The sequence below is a fragment of the Syngnathus scovelli genome, chromosome 4, assembly GCF_024217435.2.
Source record: "Syngnathus scovelli strain Florida chromosome 4, RoL_Ssco_1.2, whole genome shotgun sequence".
Classification (NCBI taxonomy): domain Eukaryota; kingdom Metazoa; phylum Chordata; class Actinopteri; order Syngnathiformes; family Syngnathidae; genus Syngnathus; species Syngnathus scovelli.
Genome location: NC_090850.1, coordinates 2196086 through 2214831, shown reverse-complemented (window position 1 = coordinate 2214831; position 18746 = coordinate 2196086). Strand labels below are relative to the sequence as shown.

Sequence of the window (18746 nt, the reverse complement as noted above, 5' to 3'; positions counted from 1 at the left end):
AATTTGATATACAACGTGACAAATGGCGCGCTGGGTAGCACGCCATCTCACAGAGGTGGTGGGTTCGATTCTGACTCCGGCCTTCCTGTGTGAAATTTGCATGTGCTCCTGGTGCTTTCGTTTCCTCCCAAATTCCAAAAACGTGTGTGTGAGTGCGTGCGTGTATGTGGATGGTTGTACGTCTATGTGTGCACTGCGACTGATTGGCAACCAGTTTAGGGCGTGCCTGAAGTCAGCTGGGAAAGGCTCCAGCATACCCGAGACCCACGTGAAGAGGACCGGTTCAGAAAATAGATGGATATGGATGGACTTTTAACCTGTTTGGCCTACGTTTGAAAAAATGCATTTGCTTTGTTCTAGAATTTTGTTATTGTCATTGTGCACACAAAGCTGGCAACCCACCAGTACACTATGATGCCGCATTTTAACAAGTCACAATATTAGACTGTATGTAAAGTTTTTCCAAACTGAAATACATTAATCAGCAGGAGGACTTTCGTGTTGAGCAAAGTTTTTCACGATTTAAATAAAATTGACAACTGGTAGAAAGGGTTTCTACTATAACTTTTTTTCCACCCAAGTACATTTGTCGAGGAAGGAAAGGAAACGAAAAGGCCCAGATCAAAAATGCACCGCCCATCACTAGTTAAACCCATAACACAGGTCAGGTACGTTAACTTCATGTTTTAGCTCACTGACAACAGGTCACACATTAACTCAACTTAATGATTGTCATGTGTCTGTACTGAGAGGACAACAATAATGTGAAGAATAGTTTGGGACATTTATTTAAAAAAAAAAAAATGTATTTGTGAACATTTTAGTACAGTTAAGTAATGCAAGTGCAGTGACTGAATGAAAAGACTGTATGAGCAGACTTGTGACTTGCTTGAAATTTAGAGGGAATTTGACTTTGATTTTTGCCACATGCCTTGTGTAAAACTTGATTTTTTCATTTGAATTGTTTATTTCATTAAGTACAACACACTTATTACAACTTCATTTCACATTTTATTTTACATGACTTGTCGAAAAGGGAATCGGGTTGAAGCAATTCTGCTTATCTAGTCCCGTCCCGATTACAGCCAAGGTTTCATAATCATGTATAGAGAGATACAAAAGAAAAGTGAAATTTGACCAGGGTAACGTATGATTTGAATACAGCAATGACAAATAAAGTTTGAATCTGATTTGAATACAGCAATGATTTGAATACAGCAATAACAAATACACTGAAAGTTTGAATACGAGTTGAATACTGTTACGGGCAGAATGGAGCAGGGTGCCCAAAATGCAGCTTGGCCAGGGTTTATTGAGGGAAAAGGGTGATAGAGGAGCGGATGAGGGGAACAAGCAAGCAGGAGTGCATCAGGGATGTGAACGGCAAATGAAAAAAAACACTGAAAAGTAGCCAGGGTCTGGGGCCGCATGCCCTACTGGGGGCCGCAGGGGGCCAGGGGCCACAGCCCCCCCCCCAATGAGGGCCGCAGTGTGCCAGGGGCCACAGGCCCCCATTGGGGGCCGCAGGGGGCCAGGGGCCACAGGACCCTGTATTGTGGGGCACAGGACCCACAGGCCCCCATTGGGGGCCGCAGGGGCCAGGGGCCACAGGACCCTGTATTGTGGGCCACAGGACCCACAGGCCCCCATTGGGGGCCGCAGGGGGCCAGGGGCCACAGGCCCCTTTATTGGGGGCCACAGGACCCACAGGCCCCCATTGGGGGCCGCAGGTGGCCAGGGGCCACAGGCCCCTATATTGGGGGCCACAGGACCCACAGGCCCCCATCGGGGGCCGCAGGGGGCCAGGGGCAATGCCCCAGAGGGGGCTCAGGGGGCAAAGCTCGCTGGAAATTCCTGGATTTTGGCAGTATAGCAACCCTAAAACCATTAATTTCATCACTCAATTTCAACAGTTTTTAAAAAAATATTCCTGCTTGGTGGGCTACCAAGGTGGATATAATACATCAAAATGACACAATCAATTCTGGAGTTTTTCCTTTTGATGAAAACTGTTAATTTTTTACAACATCTATCTATCTATCTATCTATCTATCTATCTATCTATCTATCTATCTATCTATCTATCTATCTATCTATCTATCTATCTATCTATCCTGATCCCGTTCGATCTGTCTATTTCCCTGGCACGATCCTCGCCTTTTTTCTCTAAAACTTTTGCCATGCTGCCTAAAACGTTTGCTAATTAGGCAAATGAGTAGGCAAATGAGTAGGCAATGATGTGACGAAAGTAGCGCCAAAATGCTGCCGAAAATAAGGCGGCTGTTTTCGCAATACTCCTGCCAGCCGCTCCCCCCATATAAAAAAAAATTCTCAACGGAGCTACACGATTCACGAAAATGATACTCCCGACGGAAAAAAACACAGAAATCTCCGGATCCGCAAAAGATTTTCACCCCTGGTGCATGGTAGGACTAACCGGCAGGAACTAACGGGACGGGCAAACAGAGCTGACTGCAGGGGTAGCAACAGAACGATCCGACAGGGAGGACTTAAAGTGCTAGAGACATCCCTTTTTTTTTTTTCAATTAGAACGGAATTTGATAGAATGTATAAAGTGAACACATTTGCCGCATTGGAAATTAAAAATGGACACCGATTGTTAGAGATTTGCTCACTCCAACTTATTTTGCAAGAACCACAAGGGAGACAAGCAAGTTCTTTTAGACACCTGCAGGTGGAGAGTCCATTCGTCGCTGTCTGAACAGCGATGATCGAATGAAGTCTGAAAAGTCTCCTTCCTGCAAGGGCATATTTATTAGGAGGAACAGAGTGGGGGTGAGAGTGGACAGGTTTGGTGAACCCCCGGCCTCTGGTACAATCAGAGCAGGGGGTGTTTTACGGTGTTGTGGGAAACAGAACAACTTTGATTGCTTCCTCTGCAGCTGGTCACTCAAGCAGAGGAAGCAACCACTTTACTTTACTACGTTGTGAGAGCAAGACAAGATTGGTTAATCATTATAATCTACATTCCAACATAATCCTACGATAAAGATAACCTGGAAAACCCTAACATCTCCCTCCTGTTTTATCATATGATTATGTCACCCCAAACAACAAAGACAAGTAAGAAAAAAACATATATATATGTATAATGAAGAAAGAAGAATAGTAAAAATAAAAACAACAAACAATGATAGCAATACTTTCCAGTGAAGATGAGGCATTACCTCAACACCCCAGATCAAACTTATTGTGTAAGCGAAAAACCTACTGGCCAGATGTCATTAGCAGGAAAATTCTTACACGGCCCCTGTGCCACAGGCGACCAGAATGCTATCAATAAAAAAAGAAAAAGAAAAACACAGAAACAGTACATCATTGTATCCATCACTTGCGAAGCATTTTCAATGGTCAAATCAACAAGTTTCCGTAATACATACTCAACAGAACAGCATCTACGCAATCCACATCTCATCTCACATCTGTCACGTCTAAGAAGTTGTATATGTGCTCGCGTTTTCGTCAGCTGCTGATGTCTAGTCTGTAGGTGAGGTCTGTCACACACACTGGCGCACACACTCGTGTCCAGTTGGCAGGCAGCATCGGACAACTCCTGTGACCACAAAACCACGATCCGTTCTGAACAGGCACGTGCACTCATAGTAGGATGCAGGTGAGGCAGTGCCTCTGAACTTCTGGATGAAGTAGGTCCCGTCCGATGGTGCAGCCATGTTGGTAGTAGAGCCCTTACACCTTGAAAACGGCTCTCTCATCCTGGCACACAGCGGTGATGTCCAAAGCTCCCATCCAGTTTCCTCCTGGAGAGCAGTCGTCGTTAATGCATTTGTGGGTCCTGCAACCTTGGATGCAACATGTGTAGTCAGCAAGACTTGGAATGGTCCCTCCCGTCGTGGCTGGCCCAGTTCCTTCTTTTGATGACCTCGATGTAGACCCAGTCTCCTGGATTGATGGGGTTGTCGACCTGTGAGGAGGAAAGATCAAGCGGCAGTAAATTTGTCTTTGACACAGTTTGAGCGTCCTGATCATATAATCTGCCAAGGACTGCTCTTCATCTGTTGTTTGCAACTCTCGTAGTCAATTGTCGTGCCCATTTAACTGGCAAATAGGAGTGTTTGCGGGAAGAGTTTGAACACCTCCTAATGATTCCCTTTAACCAAAAACTATTTATGGTCCCATTTATTGCCTCCTGGTTTAAAAGAGATTGTCTTACCCATGCCTTCTTTCTCCTCACACGCTCGCACCGACACAGGGTGCACACACACACACACGCACACACACAAAGGGATTCTAATCCATCTCTCATGTAGCTTCTTTTGATAGAATCTCCTATTGGTAAATGTATAGCAGACGTTTTAGCATATAATCCCATACGCTGCTCTCTCACTTCTACTTTTTCATGTCGGTGCAGTCGTAGGTGGCCCCTATTGCAGTCATTGTCTTGTTAACTGTCGCCTTGTGACTCCTATGCATGATTGTGTGAATGTCAAAAATTGAACGTACCTAACTTTTTGACCATCCAACCTCCACTGTGGTATAAAAAACCTTACTATTGTATTGAGTAGGTACATTGAGCAATCTAGCTTCCTCCTGACTGCCAAATGTCCTGTTCTAAAATTTATATAACTCGACCTCTACGTTTTAAGCTTGATGAGCCAAAATATCAGATCTGCTCTTGTTTCCTACCGTTTTAGCCTATTTGTTTTATCCAAATCCGTTCAATCTCTGATTATAATGCTTTTCTCTGGAGCCCTACGTATTTTTCAAATTTTTATTTATTTATTTATCAAATCTCCTCAGTTCTGTCAAACTCAGTGCACAATGAACCTCCCTTCCACTTTGAACCAAGCTTCACCAAATTTGGGAACGCCGTAGCAAGGAGTGCGATTTGGTTGTCGGACACTCCAAGTCCATATCTTTTTGCCGCACTTCACCCTCTCATGTTGGTGTTCTTTGGCTGTTGCTTCAGAGCGACCCCATCCATCACTCTTGAATGAGTCCATTGTTCAAATGAGTCAATTTTCATCATTGTGAGTTCCTCCGTTTTTCACTGTCTTTTCCGTCCCCGAGGATGTTGTATTTCCTCCGGAGTGTACTTGTCCTCCTCCAAGCACAACAGCAGTCTTTTCTTGTCCTTCCCCAAAGGTCAAAGGTGCTTCAGAGCGAGGCACCATTTTGTAGTTGTTCACGGCTGCAGGCGAAGTCTCGGATTGGGTTTCAGGGACTCTGACACTGAGAATGACAGGCTGGGACATCAAAAGTTTGACTATCTCCAAATGTAGCTGCTTCCATCAATTTGCTGGTAACGTTTGTTTACCAAACTTCAAATTCTTCTAATAACAGCGGTCTCGTTTTTATATCGTAAATCCTGCAACTCATCCTATTTTTGAGCTACATTTTATCTATAGTTCCAATTTAATCGGACATTATGTTGTCTTCAGTATCATTATTGAAAATCAACTCATCGAGGTCTGCGTTCCACATCAATCCCTGATCTGTATGTCTTGACCTCTCACATGTTATTGTCATGCTTGCTCAAAAATGTGACTTAGAGTATGGTGCTGTGAATTCTCAATCTCCCCAATGAAATTGGATCCCACCTCGTAGTTCTTATCGTTCTCATGTTCCTGTTAGCCTGCAATTGTCCAAATCAAAAATGATTTCTTTTAACTGTCTTTCTTTTGAACCTCTAAATCTCTCGTGTTGCTAACCTATCTACACCAGAACAAAAAATTTACCACAATATAACACCAAATGTATTCGAAAATTCATTGTCATAAAGTGTTGTATTATTACTATCTTCCACTATCTGTCCTACTCACTCCCCCCCTTTTGAGGCTTGGCAACGCCCATGCCTCACACCTTGACAAACTTTTTGGGAGAATGTGTTCTTTACTACATACGATTCCATCATCATTTAATTTGACTTTCTTTCCAAAACGCTTCTCAATTTCTCAGTTCACACATCTTCTACATGTGTTACCTGTTCTCCAGTTTTTTTTTTTTCTAGTTAATTATCAATCCAAAAGCTACGTGTTTCTTTCTAACATTCAACCTGCTCAAAATCACTCTTTCATCAAAGTCGCTCTACTAATTTTCTATAGTAGTCGCCAACGACTTCAACCATTCAACCTGTAATTTCTTTTCATTCAGGCTATCATTCATCAATGTTCATTTGCATCTCACACAGTCTCCAAAAAGGAGTCTTTCTATCACATTGGTCCCAATTCATCCAAGCTCACCACACAACATTCATATATCATTTTCAACTCAGGTTTCCTGGTAGAACAATCCACCAATCTAAAAAAAACTTAACTAAAACAAACAATTGGCAAATTAATCTGAATTTGTTTCTTTGTTTTTAAATTTGAAGAACTCAATCTCTCAGATTTAGCTTGCATTTAGAATTTTATATAATCTTATAACACAACCAATCAATTATTCCTATTAAATGTAGCATTGCAAAATCTTAAATTCACAATTTATCTTCTTCCAATTCTTGAAAGCATGTTCTGTCGTTTTTTTTTCTTCGAATTTCTCATGTGGGCTCGATACTTTACATGCACTAGTGTGGATTAGTTTCTGCTCGCAAACAGACTTCTCTCTTTTTCCTCTCATTTTTATCTTTCAAAATCATTTCTGTTCTGCGGTGCAAATTGGATAGACCACAGTCTAGCAAAAATGTTTTTATACTAAAACTTTAGCCAATGTTCATCATTTTAACATATACGCACACATATGCACAGCTCTCGCATGCAAAAGGTAGGTCTCAGCAACAATGATTCGTCACAGGCTGGCCATTTCCTGTGGTCGATCATGAGCTGGTCCCTCCCATGCACACGAGGACAGCACATTCTAATTTTATTTATTTATCTTCTAGAAGCAAGTTGCATTCCTTTACCACTTGATTTGCATATTTTAACTTTAGTGTAACACAATTTGAGCTCTAGTCATTTGTAATTTGGGCATACAAACAGCATTGTCATACTTCTTGGATGGACAGGACTTCTAATAATCTAAAAAAAATTCTAATAATCTGACAATGACATGTTTTGCTGTCATATGGGCATCTATTCTTTCTTTCTCTGTATGAGCATAAGCGGTCAAAGAGGAGGAAGCTTGTCATGCTAAAAATTTGGCTTTTCCTCTGCTCCTTCCTCCACCCTTTGATATTGTTTTGCAAAACGACACACTCTTGCATAGTGTCCTCGTCTCCCACAGTTCCAACAGTTGTCTGAATCTCGTGGGGGTTTTGAATTATATGGCGGCCTGCGACCTTGTTGGCCTCTACCTCTTCCTCTGCCTTGCTGGGACCCTTGGAAGAAGACTGTTGTATCTTCATCTAGTTCATCATCATCATTATCTAGATGAAATACATCAGAACTTTTGCCTTTTTTGATCACTTTTTCAGCATGTCTGGCCCATTCCATAGTTGTTGTCACACTTGCAACATCCACTTCCACCAAATGTTTCAAAGTCAAAGTCAAAGTCAGCTTTATTGTCAATTTCTCCACATGCCAAAGACACACAAAGAAACCGAAATTTCGTTCCCCCCTATCCCACGGTGACAAGACATGGCTCACAACAGACAAACAAGTATAACAAAAGCGTGCTGAATAAATAATGAATAAATAACACAACAATAAATAAATAAATAAATAAATAAATAAATAAATAGGAGGAGCAGAAAAAAAAGGAGCAAGTGCGCGTACAGCAGACATTCCCGAAAATAGCGCAACAGTGCCGCACGCTACGCAGAAGGGGGTAGCGAGTTCAGGGCCCTAACAGCCTGGAGAAAGAAGCTGTTGGCGAGTCTGGTGGTGCGGGAGCGCAGCCTCCTGTACCTCTTCCCAGAGGGCAGAAGGTCAAACAAAGAGTGAGCCGGGTGACTCACATCTCTGGCAATCGAGGTTGCCTTGCGGGCGACATGGGAGGTGTAAATGTCCTTCAGGGAGGGGAGCGAAGCACCAATAATCTTACCAGCCGTATTCACTATGCGCTGCAGGGCCTTCAAGTTCTGTTCAGTGCAGTTACCACCCCAGACAGCGATGCAACTGGTGAGGACGCTCTCAATGGTGCCACGGTAGAATGTAGACAGGACTGCCTGAGGAGCACATGCACGCCTGAGCTTCCGCAGGAAGTACAAGCGGCGCTGAGCTTTCTTCGCCAGTGACGAGGTGTTTTCGGACCAGGAGAGGTCCTCACTGATGTGCACCCCCAGGAACTTGGTGCAGCTCACCCTCTCCACCACAGCACCGTCGATGATCAGCGGCAGGTGTGTTGTGTGACCCTTCCGGAAGTCAACAATCATTTCCTTGGTCTTATTGACGTTCAGCAGGAGGTTGTTGTCCCTGCACCACGTGGTCAGAAGGTCAACTTCCGACCTGTACCGAGTCTCGTCGCCCTTCGTGATGAGACCCACCAGAGTCGTGTCGTCAGCAAACTTCACTATGCGGTTGTCGCTGTAGGTCGCAGTGCAGTCATGCGTCAGCAGGGTGAAGAGCAATGGACTGAGCACGCAGCCCTGGGGGGCTCCCGTGCTCAGCGTGATGCTGTTGAGATTTTGTCGCCAACACGCACCACCTGAGGCCTCTGACAGAGGAAGTCCAGTATCCAGTTGCAGAGGGAGGTACTGAGGCCCAGCTCGTCGAGTTTGCAGATGAGTCGCTGCGGCACAATGGTGTTGAAGGCAGAGCTGAAGTCCACAAACAGCAACCTCACATATGAGTCCTTTCTCTCCAGGTGGGTGAGGGCCGAGTGGAGGGCAGAGCAGATGGCATCCTCAGAGGACCGCTTGGCACGGTACGCAAACTGGAAAGGGTCAATGGTGGGGGGGAGAACGGACTTGATGTGCTCCATGACCAGCCGCTCAAAGCACTTCATGATGATGGGCGTCAGTGCCACAGGGCGGTAGTCATTGAAGCAGGACGGTGCAGGTTTCTTTGGCACAGGAACGATGGTGGCAGCCTTGAAACACGAGGGGACGATGGCCTGCTGCAGGGAAACGTTAAAGATGTCCGTGAAGACACCCGACAGCTCCCCAGCGCAGTCCTTCAGCGCTCGACCCGGGATGTTGTCAGGGCCCGCCGCCTTACGGGTGTCAATAGCGGCAAACGCCCTCCTCACACCGTCGGCAGAGAGGCGCAGGGGCTGCTCGTGTGGGGGGGGGAGTGGACTTCAGTGGCCAAGTGCTGTTCTGGGCGTCGAAGCGAGCAAAGAAGCGGTTCAGATCGTTCAGCAGACGGACGTCGCCCTCACAGCTCCTCGCCGCGGGCTTGTAGTCCGTGATGGTCTGAATGCCCCGCCAAAGGCTACGTGCGTCCTTGCTGTCCTTGAAGTGGGTGGAGACCGTGCACGAGAACGCCTTCTTCGCTTCTTTGATGCCTCGGGACAGGTCGGCCCTCGCTGTCCTCAAGCCAGCCTCATCCCCCGCTCTGAAAGCCTTGTCCCTGGCCCTCAACAGTCTGAGGACAGCCCCCGTCAGCCACGGCTTCCAGTTCGCGCGAGTGACGACGGATTTCGAGCAAGTCACATCATCGATGCACTTTGTGATGTAAGAGGTAACAGAGTCCGTATACTCCTCTATGTCCGTCCAATCGTTGTAGGTGGCTGCCTGCTTAAACAAGTCCCAGTCAGTGGTGTCGAAGCAGTCACGAAGTGCATCGGAGGCACCCTCAGGCCACACTCGAACCTGCCTCCGAACCGGCCTGGATGCCTTTACCAATTGTCTGTATGCGGGCAAAAGCAAAACGGTGAGATGGTCAGAAAGCCCCAGATGGGGGAGGGGGGTGGCTTTGAAAGCTCCCTTTTGCGTCGAGTAGACTAGGTCCAGGAAGCTGTCTCCACGTGTCGGAAAGGGAACATGCTGGTGAAGCCTCGGGAAAACAGACTTCAGGTTGGCATGATTGAAGTCTCCAGCGAAGATGGTGAAACCGTCAGGGTGCGCTGTTTGCTGTACACTGACAGCCTGGTACAGTTCACCAAGCGCCGCGATCCTGTCTCCTTCGATGTTGGAAGGCGGGATGTATACCGCGACTAGCAGAATCGCGGTAAATTCCCTCGGCAGATAAAAAGGACGGCACTTAATGATCACAAACTCCACAAGCGGCGAGCAGTGCTTACTACATACCACCACAGAGTCCCGGCACCATTCTTCTCGGATGTAGACGCATATTCCACCTCCACGCGACTTTCCCCCTCGTACAATGGCACGGTCCGCCCGATAGCACGCTAGTCGCTCCAGATGCACTGCAGAGTCCGGAATGTTGTCACTCAACCAGGTCTCGGTGAACACGAGCACACAGCAGTTCCGCACCGTCCGGTTCGTAGACCTCAGCAGGCGAACGTAATCCCTTTTGTTGTCCAGCGATCGAACATTCGCCAGAAGAATGGAGGGCACCGCCGGTCGCGCTGGGTTGGCCGCCAGCCTGGCCCGGACGCCTCCGCGCTTGCCCCTCTTCTGCCTCCTCGCACACCGTTTCCGACGGCTCCCAACCGGGGGAGGAATAGCGGGTGAGGTCGGCGACGTTTCAGGACGTAGCAGTCCGAGCGCCTTTAATGTCGACGCTTCAAAGTCCAGAACGCCGCAAAACCCACTTCTGCCGATGTCAAGCAGAACCTGCCTGCTGTACTTGTAGCACGGACGAGACGAACACACAAGACTGTCGGACGAACACTCATTAGACGAACAAATCACCGTACTGACGGGACAGAGAGTGGCCGCTGCGTGTGCACGCGCCGCCATCTTGAATCAAGATGTTCCTCACCCAGTTGCCTATTTCAGGGCGGAAATTAGTGAGGAGCGCATTTTTAAGCTGTTGTTGATAAGCACTCTCAGCTGTATCATTGAATGGGATGCCACTATGCACCCTGAATTCTTTTTCAAATCTCAATTGAATGGCGGCTTCATCACTCTTCAACTTTCTATCTTTTGTCTTTTGGATTTGTTCTCTTCTTTCTTGTGAAGCTTTCAACCACATTTTAGCACAATCCAATTCACTCTCTCTTCTTTTCTTTTTCAGTCCATTTTTCTTTCTATCCACACTCTCTTCTAAAACATCAACTACTATCTTCCACACTTCAACTCTCAACTTCCCTTCTACTCCATACTTTTTCTTCCACTTTGGCATATATTGCATACAATTAAGAAATCTACTCGCCATGTACTTCTCATCTCCGTCAAGAGGTAGAGATTTACCGTTTTTATTTCCCATCTTAATTCTAGTAGTTTAAGGTTTTACAATTTTTTTTTCAATTTTTTTTTTTCTTTGAGGATCCTCAATGCAGGTTTAAATTGACCTTTCAACAGATTACTAGCCTGTTTTATTGCCGGGGATCAACGCCAGAACTGCTTTTTAGTCAATTTATCCTACCAGTCACACACTCAATCACACTAACTCCAGCGCTTTTTTAGGCCTCATGGCTCGGACAAACCAAAGCCGTATCTCATAGCTCGGACAAACCAAAGCCGTATCTCATGGCTCGGATAAACCAAAGCCGTATCTCATAGCTCGGATAAACCAAAGCCGTATCTCATAGCTCGGACAAACCAAAGCCGTATCTCATAGCTCGGACAAACCAAAGCCGTATCTCATAGCTCGGACAAACCAAAGCCGTATCTTTAGCGCTTTAACTTACTTGTCCCCTGGTTCGTTGCACCGCCGGATCCCGTCAATCCACCTCTGTCAGACGAAGGCAGACCTAAGATGCTGGCCCAGCGAAGAATTCTCTTCCCAGGACTTTCTTTTCCAGGTCCTCCTAATGGACGCTGGCTTGTCGACAATGCAGCACGTCCTCCTTTGCCGGTCAGATGGTGGGTACGAGGATCCCGGGTTTCGGCACCAAACTGTTAGAGATTTGCTCACTCCAACTTATTTTGCAAGAACCACAAGGGAGACAAGCAAGTTCTTTTAGACACCTGCAGGTGGAGAGTCCATTCGTCACTGTCTGAACAGCGATGATCGAATGAAGTCTGAAAAGTCTCCTTCCTGCAAGGGCATATTTATTAGGAGGAACAGAGTGTGGGTGAGAGTGGACAGGTTTGGTGAACCCCCGGCCTCTGGTAAGATCAGAGTAGGGGGTGTTTTACGATGTTGTGGGAAACAGAACAACTTTGATTGCTTCCTCTGCAGCTGGTCACTCAAGCAGAGGAAGCAACCACTTTACTTTACTACGTTGTGAGAGCAAGACAAGATTGGTTAATCATTATAGTCTACATTCCAACATAATCCTACGATAAAGATAACCTGGAAAACCCTGACACCGATTACTAAGAATAAAGCTGAAATGAAATGCCAGTTTATCGATCGGGTCCCGCACGAAGCCAAACTGGCGGCGCCATTACTGTGACATTACAAGTTGTACATCTGGATGTCAACAAACCCAAACAACATGGCAGATGATAGCGACAGCTCCGTTTCTAGCGGCAATATTAGCGTCATTTTATCTGATTCAGAAACCTCTTTTGACGCAGAATATGATGAATCTAGCAGTTCACTTGGGCTGAGCTGAGCACATTTTCTGAAGTGTGCCCCTCCCGTCACTCTGGTTAGGTTGGCATAGTAAAAAGTAAAAAGTGCTCTTGGGGGCTTTAGAGTGCCGTGTTGATCTCGGCACAAGAAGACATGACCACCTGCAACGTTTGGTTTAGGTTTTATAAGCATTTTTAATTTTATTGCTTAAATCGCATTTTCTCCACGAGCTGGGCACGTTTTCTGAATTGTGTCTCTCCCGTCACTGTGGTTAGGTTGGCATAGTAAAAAGAGTAGAGTGCCGAGTTGACCATTGCGCACAGAGAAATGAACATCTGCAGCGTTTGGTTTAGGTTTTAGGCGCATTTTTAATTTTATTTCTTAAATCGCATTTTTTCGACGAGGTGAGCAGGTTTTCTGAATTGTGCCCCTCCCGTCACGCTTCGACATACTTTTCAAAGTCAAAGTCTCAAAGTCTCCTTTATTGTCAATTCCTCCGCATGACAAGACACACAAAGAGATCGAAATTACGTTTCTCACTATCCCAGGGTGACAAGACAGTGTTCACAACGCACATACAAGTAAACAACACAGGAAAAATAAAACAAGATGAACAATAAGAGTGATAGCCCGCTAGCCGCTCCCGATGCACAGCAGAGTCCGGAAAGATAAGACAGAGTTCACAACGCACATACAAGTAAACAACACAGGAAAAATAAAACAAGAAGATGAACAATAAGAGTGATAGCACGCTAGCCGCTCCCGATGCACAGCAGAGTCCGGAAAGATGACAGTCAACCAGGCACTGTGAACACGAGCACACAGCAGGCACGCACTGTCCGGTTCGTGGATCCTATCAGGCGAACTCAACCCATCTTGTCGTCCCGCAAACGAACGTACGCCAGGATAATGGAAGGCACGGCTAGGCGAGCTGGGTTGGCCGCAAACCTGGCCCGACGTCTCCGCGCTGGCCCCTCTTCTCTTTTTGTTTACATTCACTGAAGCTAAACGCGTACAACTTGAGACGTCACGAGACGTCACTTCCGGCTGGCGGCTCGGTGCAGTCAAACTCGTCTGTGCGGCAAATTTAAATTATATTTTTCAGAGCAACAGCTTCCTTTTCGTTGTTTCGAGCGTCAATTTATATTTATAAGCCCATAAGCTAACTAAAACCGATTTATACATATACCGGTGTCTCTAGCCCTTTAAATACAAGACTGGTAACGAGAGGCAGGTGATGATGATTACATTGATTACTGGTAGGACACAGGCGGGAAGGGGCAAGTGCACAGACGCGGGACAGAGACGCGAAAGAAAACTTTGAAATCACTGGCACACGAGGAAACGATGAGGAGCGGAGACGAGACGTGACAAATACAGAAAGTTTGCATAACAACTTATATCAATTTGTTTTGAATATAGCCAAGTTGATTTTGTTACAATATGTTTTAACAGTTTGATTTGAAAACAACGAAGACAGTTTAATCAATTTCGAGAGGGTTTGATTCACAATCCTGAAGGCATCCCGGGAATCGTCTCCACCGACGGACGGCATTTGCACCGACCGATCACTCAACTAATGGTCTACCGTGCTGGCCTACTGTCGTTTGACCATTTTCTTATGAAATTTACACATCCCAAGACAGTGATCCTCTTTGCTCTCAGCCCTCAGATTGCATTCCAACGCTGGAAGTCCCTCCAACGGTGCCAGCATTTGTTCGTTGCAGCTTATTTTCTAGGCGCAAGTGCAACCCCATGAGCGTCAATGTAGAGTGGAGTTAGTCTGGTCGATTTCACTGACCCATTTTAGGAGTTCCATAGCTTATGATACAGTTGCGGAACTGCCTGTTCCTGCCGCTAGGGGAGCTGCTCCCGGTGCGCCCTCAAGGATGCAACTCCCTCTCATTTATGTATTATTCAACATTCCACAATATTGTTTATGTATTTCGGTATCAGCATTTGACGACAATGTTAAAGAATTTCATAATAACATTTACACACATCAGAAGTTCAGGCACCAGTCTGTATTGTAGACATAATACAAGAGATATCTGTTCACTGTAATCCCAGTAGTACCATATGATTTTCACTTACCCTACTTCCAGTTGCCCCTCTTGGGAAGAAGTCGACAGAAATCCACATTTGCCTTGTCCAGTGCTGTTTTGTTGTTGTAAGGAAATCCACCACTTGCTGTTCCACGGAGCGATTGTCTACCTCGTCTCTACCATCGGTCCCATTGTCTAGGTGAGATCTTGAGCCCAGAGATGATCACATCATTCATTTTATATTGTTGGTCGATATCTTCCACTGTTGGTGAGAATTTTTATCGGCTGGTCTTTCTTGGAATTCTCAGCTTTGAAAAATGCAATCTGTTCCATCTTGGTTTCTACTACAGTCATTTGAGCCTCCATATCCATGATACACTTTTTATTGTCTCTGATCTCTTCACCAGTCCCTTGAAGAGTGTCCAGAGTTTTCTGCTGATTTTTTTTCCAGAGTTCGCAGAGTTTTCAGCTGATTTTTGATTTCTTCCAAAGCATCGGACATTACCTGATCCTTTTTTGGCACCATAGCTCAAAAATTAGAAAAATAAAATATTTCTTCTGCTCCTCCCTTGTACAAGTAAAGCTATTTTGTATTGAGTAATTTGCATTTTGCATGTCCGTGTGTCTGTATGGCTCTACTTGTAGGATTTTTTAATACAAATTATGGGAAAATTAAAGTCTGTGTGTAATTGTATGAACCTGTACACCACTAATAATTTTAAAGCTAGCATTGCCTAGCATGGGTTGTCAGTCAATTTTGTAAACCCGAACAAGTGGACTCATAGACATCTGTCTGTCTGTTTCTCTCTCTCTCTCTCTCTCTCTCTCTCTCTCTCTCTCTCTCTCTCTCTCTCTCTCTCTCTCTCTCTCTATATATATATATATATATATATATATATATATATATATATATATATATATATATATATATATATATATATATATATATATATATATATATATATATAAAATAATCCTAAACGATTTTAACTAAATTTGTTTAGTGTTGAATTTTAACTTGTACTAAATATCATTCTCAACATTTCTACACAGAATTTAACGTTTTGTGCCTTTATTTTTTAAACATCCGGTATGTGTCGGCTCGGTGAGTTGGTTTTACACTTGACCCGGGGATGTCTCATGGCAGAACTACGAGGAGTGTGAAAGAGCAAATTTAAAAACGCCTCTAAATACGACGACCATGATCATCAGATCGCCTTCTTGAAGTCTTATTTGGTGCTGTGGAGTTCCCCAAAGTGGAGCGTGGCTCGTCGTGAGCAAATGGTGCCTTGTATCAGTGTGTCGCTCCAAGTTGGCTCACTCCAGCGGCCGTTCAGCGCGACCACACCCTCCCCGCTTCCTCAAAGTACTGCAGTGGGAGCGCACGACGCCGCTTTGAATCTCTGGGAATAACGGCCACCTCTTGCAAACCAATTTTTATTTTTGGGGACACTGCCGCCTGTACTCGCAAGTGGATTACACGTGGGACGACTACCGAACGGTATGGGTGTAAGAAGCGAGTGGTCACAGAGTCTCTGCGGGGTTTCACGCGCTCTGGTCCCGGGCTAAGACGTCAAGGAGGAGGTGGACATACGGGCGATGCATATGGAGTCGAAGCGACCGCTAGAGTGTAACCCGGGCTGGTGTTTGAAGAAGACGAGGTTGAAACTGGATCGCGGGGTCGGGGTGAATGGACTTTAACCGAGAGGATTGATTTCTTTTTCTCTAGTGGGATTCATGAAACGATGGCGCTGGAAGGAAAACCACCTTTTCTCGCTGTCCAAAAGTACTGCCCGGATGGTGTCCCGTCTGTAACCCGCCTGAGTACGGCAGACCGGTCAAACTTAACGGGAACCAGTCGGGCAAGGTGCTGTTCAAGATCCGCCCTTATTCGAGTGGACACAAGATGATATCCCATTGAGTTAAACCGAAAGAGACTTCAGTTAGTTATCGAAAAAGTTTGAGTTTTTTTTTCATTGTCACAGATAAATAGGTGTAATCTCTAATTTTACTAAAACAGCACAGTTTTCAAATGTATTCAAAGTTTTTTAACTAGATTTTTTTTGTCCCTTTCCTATGTAAATTGCATAATGGACCATTTCCCATCTGCACTGTGCCTATCGTAAGGCATTTAGTTGCAGTTTGTGATTTCATTTCAAATTCAATCTGTGAATTTTTCTGTTTCTGTTGCCTGAGGCTATTCTGATACTTGTATTTTTAACTCAGGGCATTTACATTAATCAGTCAGCACAAGCTCTTATACGCTAGTATTAGTAACTGACTGAAGTAAATAACAGGGGGACAATTGGATTGTCACTTCAATAATGCAGTTCATTTATTTTGCTTTTCACCAGTGTTTACAATAGCATTATAACCAATAACTCCAGTGTAACAGCATATAATGTACAGTGGATTTGCCATATTCTGAAGGAATTTAAGGAAGACTTTTGGCCAGTTGCTTTTTGTTTTGCTCTGAAATTTTAAACTGCAGTGAGCATCGGCTTGGAACTTCTTCAACAGAACAATGCAGTTTGCAGCAACAGCGGAAAACTATAAATAACCTTGTCAAAAAGAGCGGTTTGACCACCCCAACTGGCACTCCCCTCCTTATTATGGCTAGTGGTGGCTCTGGCAAATCGACTAGTGAGGGATCCATCAGCACACCCAGTGGCAGTCTTCAGCAGAGAAAGCGCCTTTCATCTATCTGTGACACATGTAAGGGCAAAATGCAGCTGGTGGCTGACCTCCTCCTGCTGTCCAGTGAGACCAGACCTGTCATGACTTCTGAGGGTGTGGCAGTGGCGGACACCTTTGACCAGTGTCGAGACACGGTTATTGCAAGGACGAAAGAGCTCTCTATTCTCACCCATGACATACAAAGCCAGCTCAACATGGGCCGATTCACAGAGGTGGGGGATCGCCTGTTGGAGATGGCTGATCTAGTGGTTTCTTTGACTGAGTGCTCTGCCCATGCTGCGTATCTGGCAGCAGTAGAGACCACCGGCTCACAGCCCTGCTTGCCTGGTCTTGTGGACCGTTACAAAGTGACCCGTTGTCGGCATGAGGTTGAACAAAGCTGCAGCGTCCTCCGAGTCACCCCACTGCTGAACCTCACTCCTCAGCTCCTCCTTGAGCTCTCCCAGAACATCTCCACCAACCTCAAGACTCTGACAGACATCTCGTCGCTGGCCAGCGAAAGGTCCAGGGACCGCTTTGGAAAAGAGCAGTTCAAACTGAGCGTCAAGAGCATGAGCACTAGCGGCACTGCTTTCCTGGCTTGCGTAAAAGAGGTCAAAACTCAGCCCAGCGAGCTAACAAGGAATCGTTGTGTCCTCTTCAGTGCCGCACTGGTCCAAGCAGTCAATGCGCTGGTCGGCTTTGCCACAGAGCCTCAGTTCCTGGGGAGAGCTGCAAGTATTTCTACTGAAGGGAAGGGTGTACAGACTGCAGTGTTAGGGGGTGCCATGAGTGTGGTTTCAGCGTGTGTCCTCCTCACCCAGGGACTCAGGGATGTTGCCCAACACCCTGAGAGCAGCTCCAAAATGGCAGACTACCGGGAACGCCTACGGAACTCAGCGTGTGCTGTGTCAGATGGCTGCACCCTGCTCACACAGGCACTCAGAGAGCGCTCGTCTCCAAGGACTCTGCCGCCAGTCAACTCTCAATCTGTGACCTAGTTCAGGGAGAGCCAGTATGATTTCTGGTCCAACTCTGTCCGATAAGAACATACCAAAGAGACATATTATCCCCGCTCATCAGGTTAGGAAAAGGTTTTGACAAACGTGCTCAGAAGTCTGGTGTTTGTTCATGAAGAGCGCTGAAACATCAATGAGCAATTCTCTTCAGGGTTTTGTGTCATGCTGGATGTGACTCTTAACCTATGTAATCAGGCCACTTTGACACCGTCATTCTAAAGTGAGCTCAGGCCCACTTCCTGATCTTCACAAACTGACGCCACCCTCCTAACCTGAAAAGTTTACCTCAGTTTTCAGTTCTGGTGAAAATACCAGCCCTGATGTAGGATGGATGTAGCCTTGCTATGTGAACCTATGATTGACTGACCTGCTCAAGCTTGGTCGGAGTGATGTGTCTCGATTTTGCTTTGTTCAATGTGTGTGAATTCCTACTTGGTAAAGCTGCTGTGAGTGTGCCACAGGTTTTTACACATTTTTAGACTTCATATAGTATTTTAATGTGTTCGACCATGCATGTAATGGAGTATTTATTTCAACAATTAAAATGATAAGCTGTT

At 45.6% G+C, this 18746-nt stretch overlaps 1 protein-coding gene across 1 annotated transcript; it reads left to right on the top strand.

Annotated features, from left to right (window-relative positions):
• The first annotated feature begins 15594 nt into the window (after positions 1-15594).
• tlnrd1 (talin rod domain containing 1) lies at positions 15595-18746 on the top strand. Its single transcript, XM_049717488.1, has one exon. It carries the CDS (start codon positions 17107-17109, stop codon positions 18169-18171), a length of 1065 nt encoding a protein of 354 aa, XP_049573445.1. The 5' UTR covers positions 15595-17106; the 3' UTR covers positions 18172-18746.

What these genes read in the sequence shown, in the direction of transcription:
- tlnrd1 (XM_049717488.1), top strand. Translation starts at nt 17,107, where the DNA reads ATGGCTAGTGGTGGCTCTGGCAAATCGACTAGTGAGGGATCCATCAGC.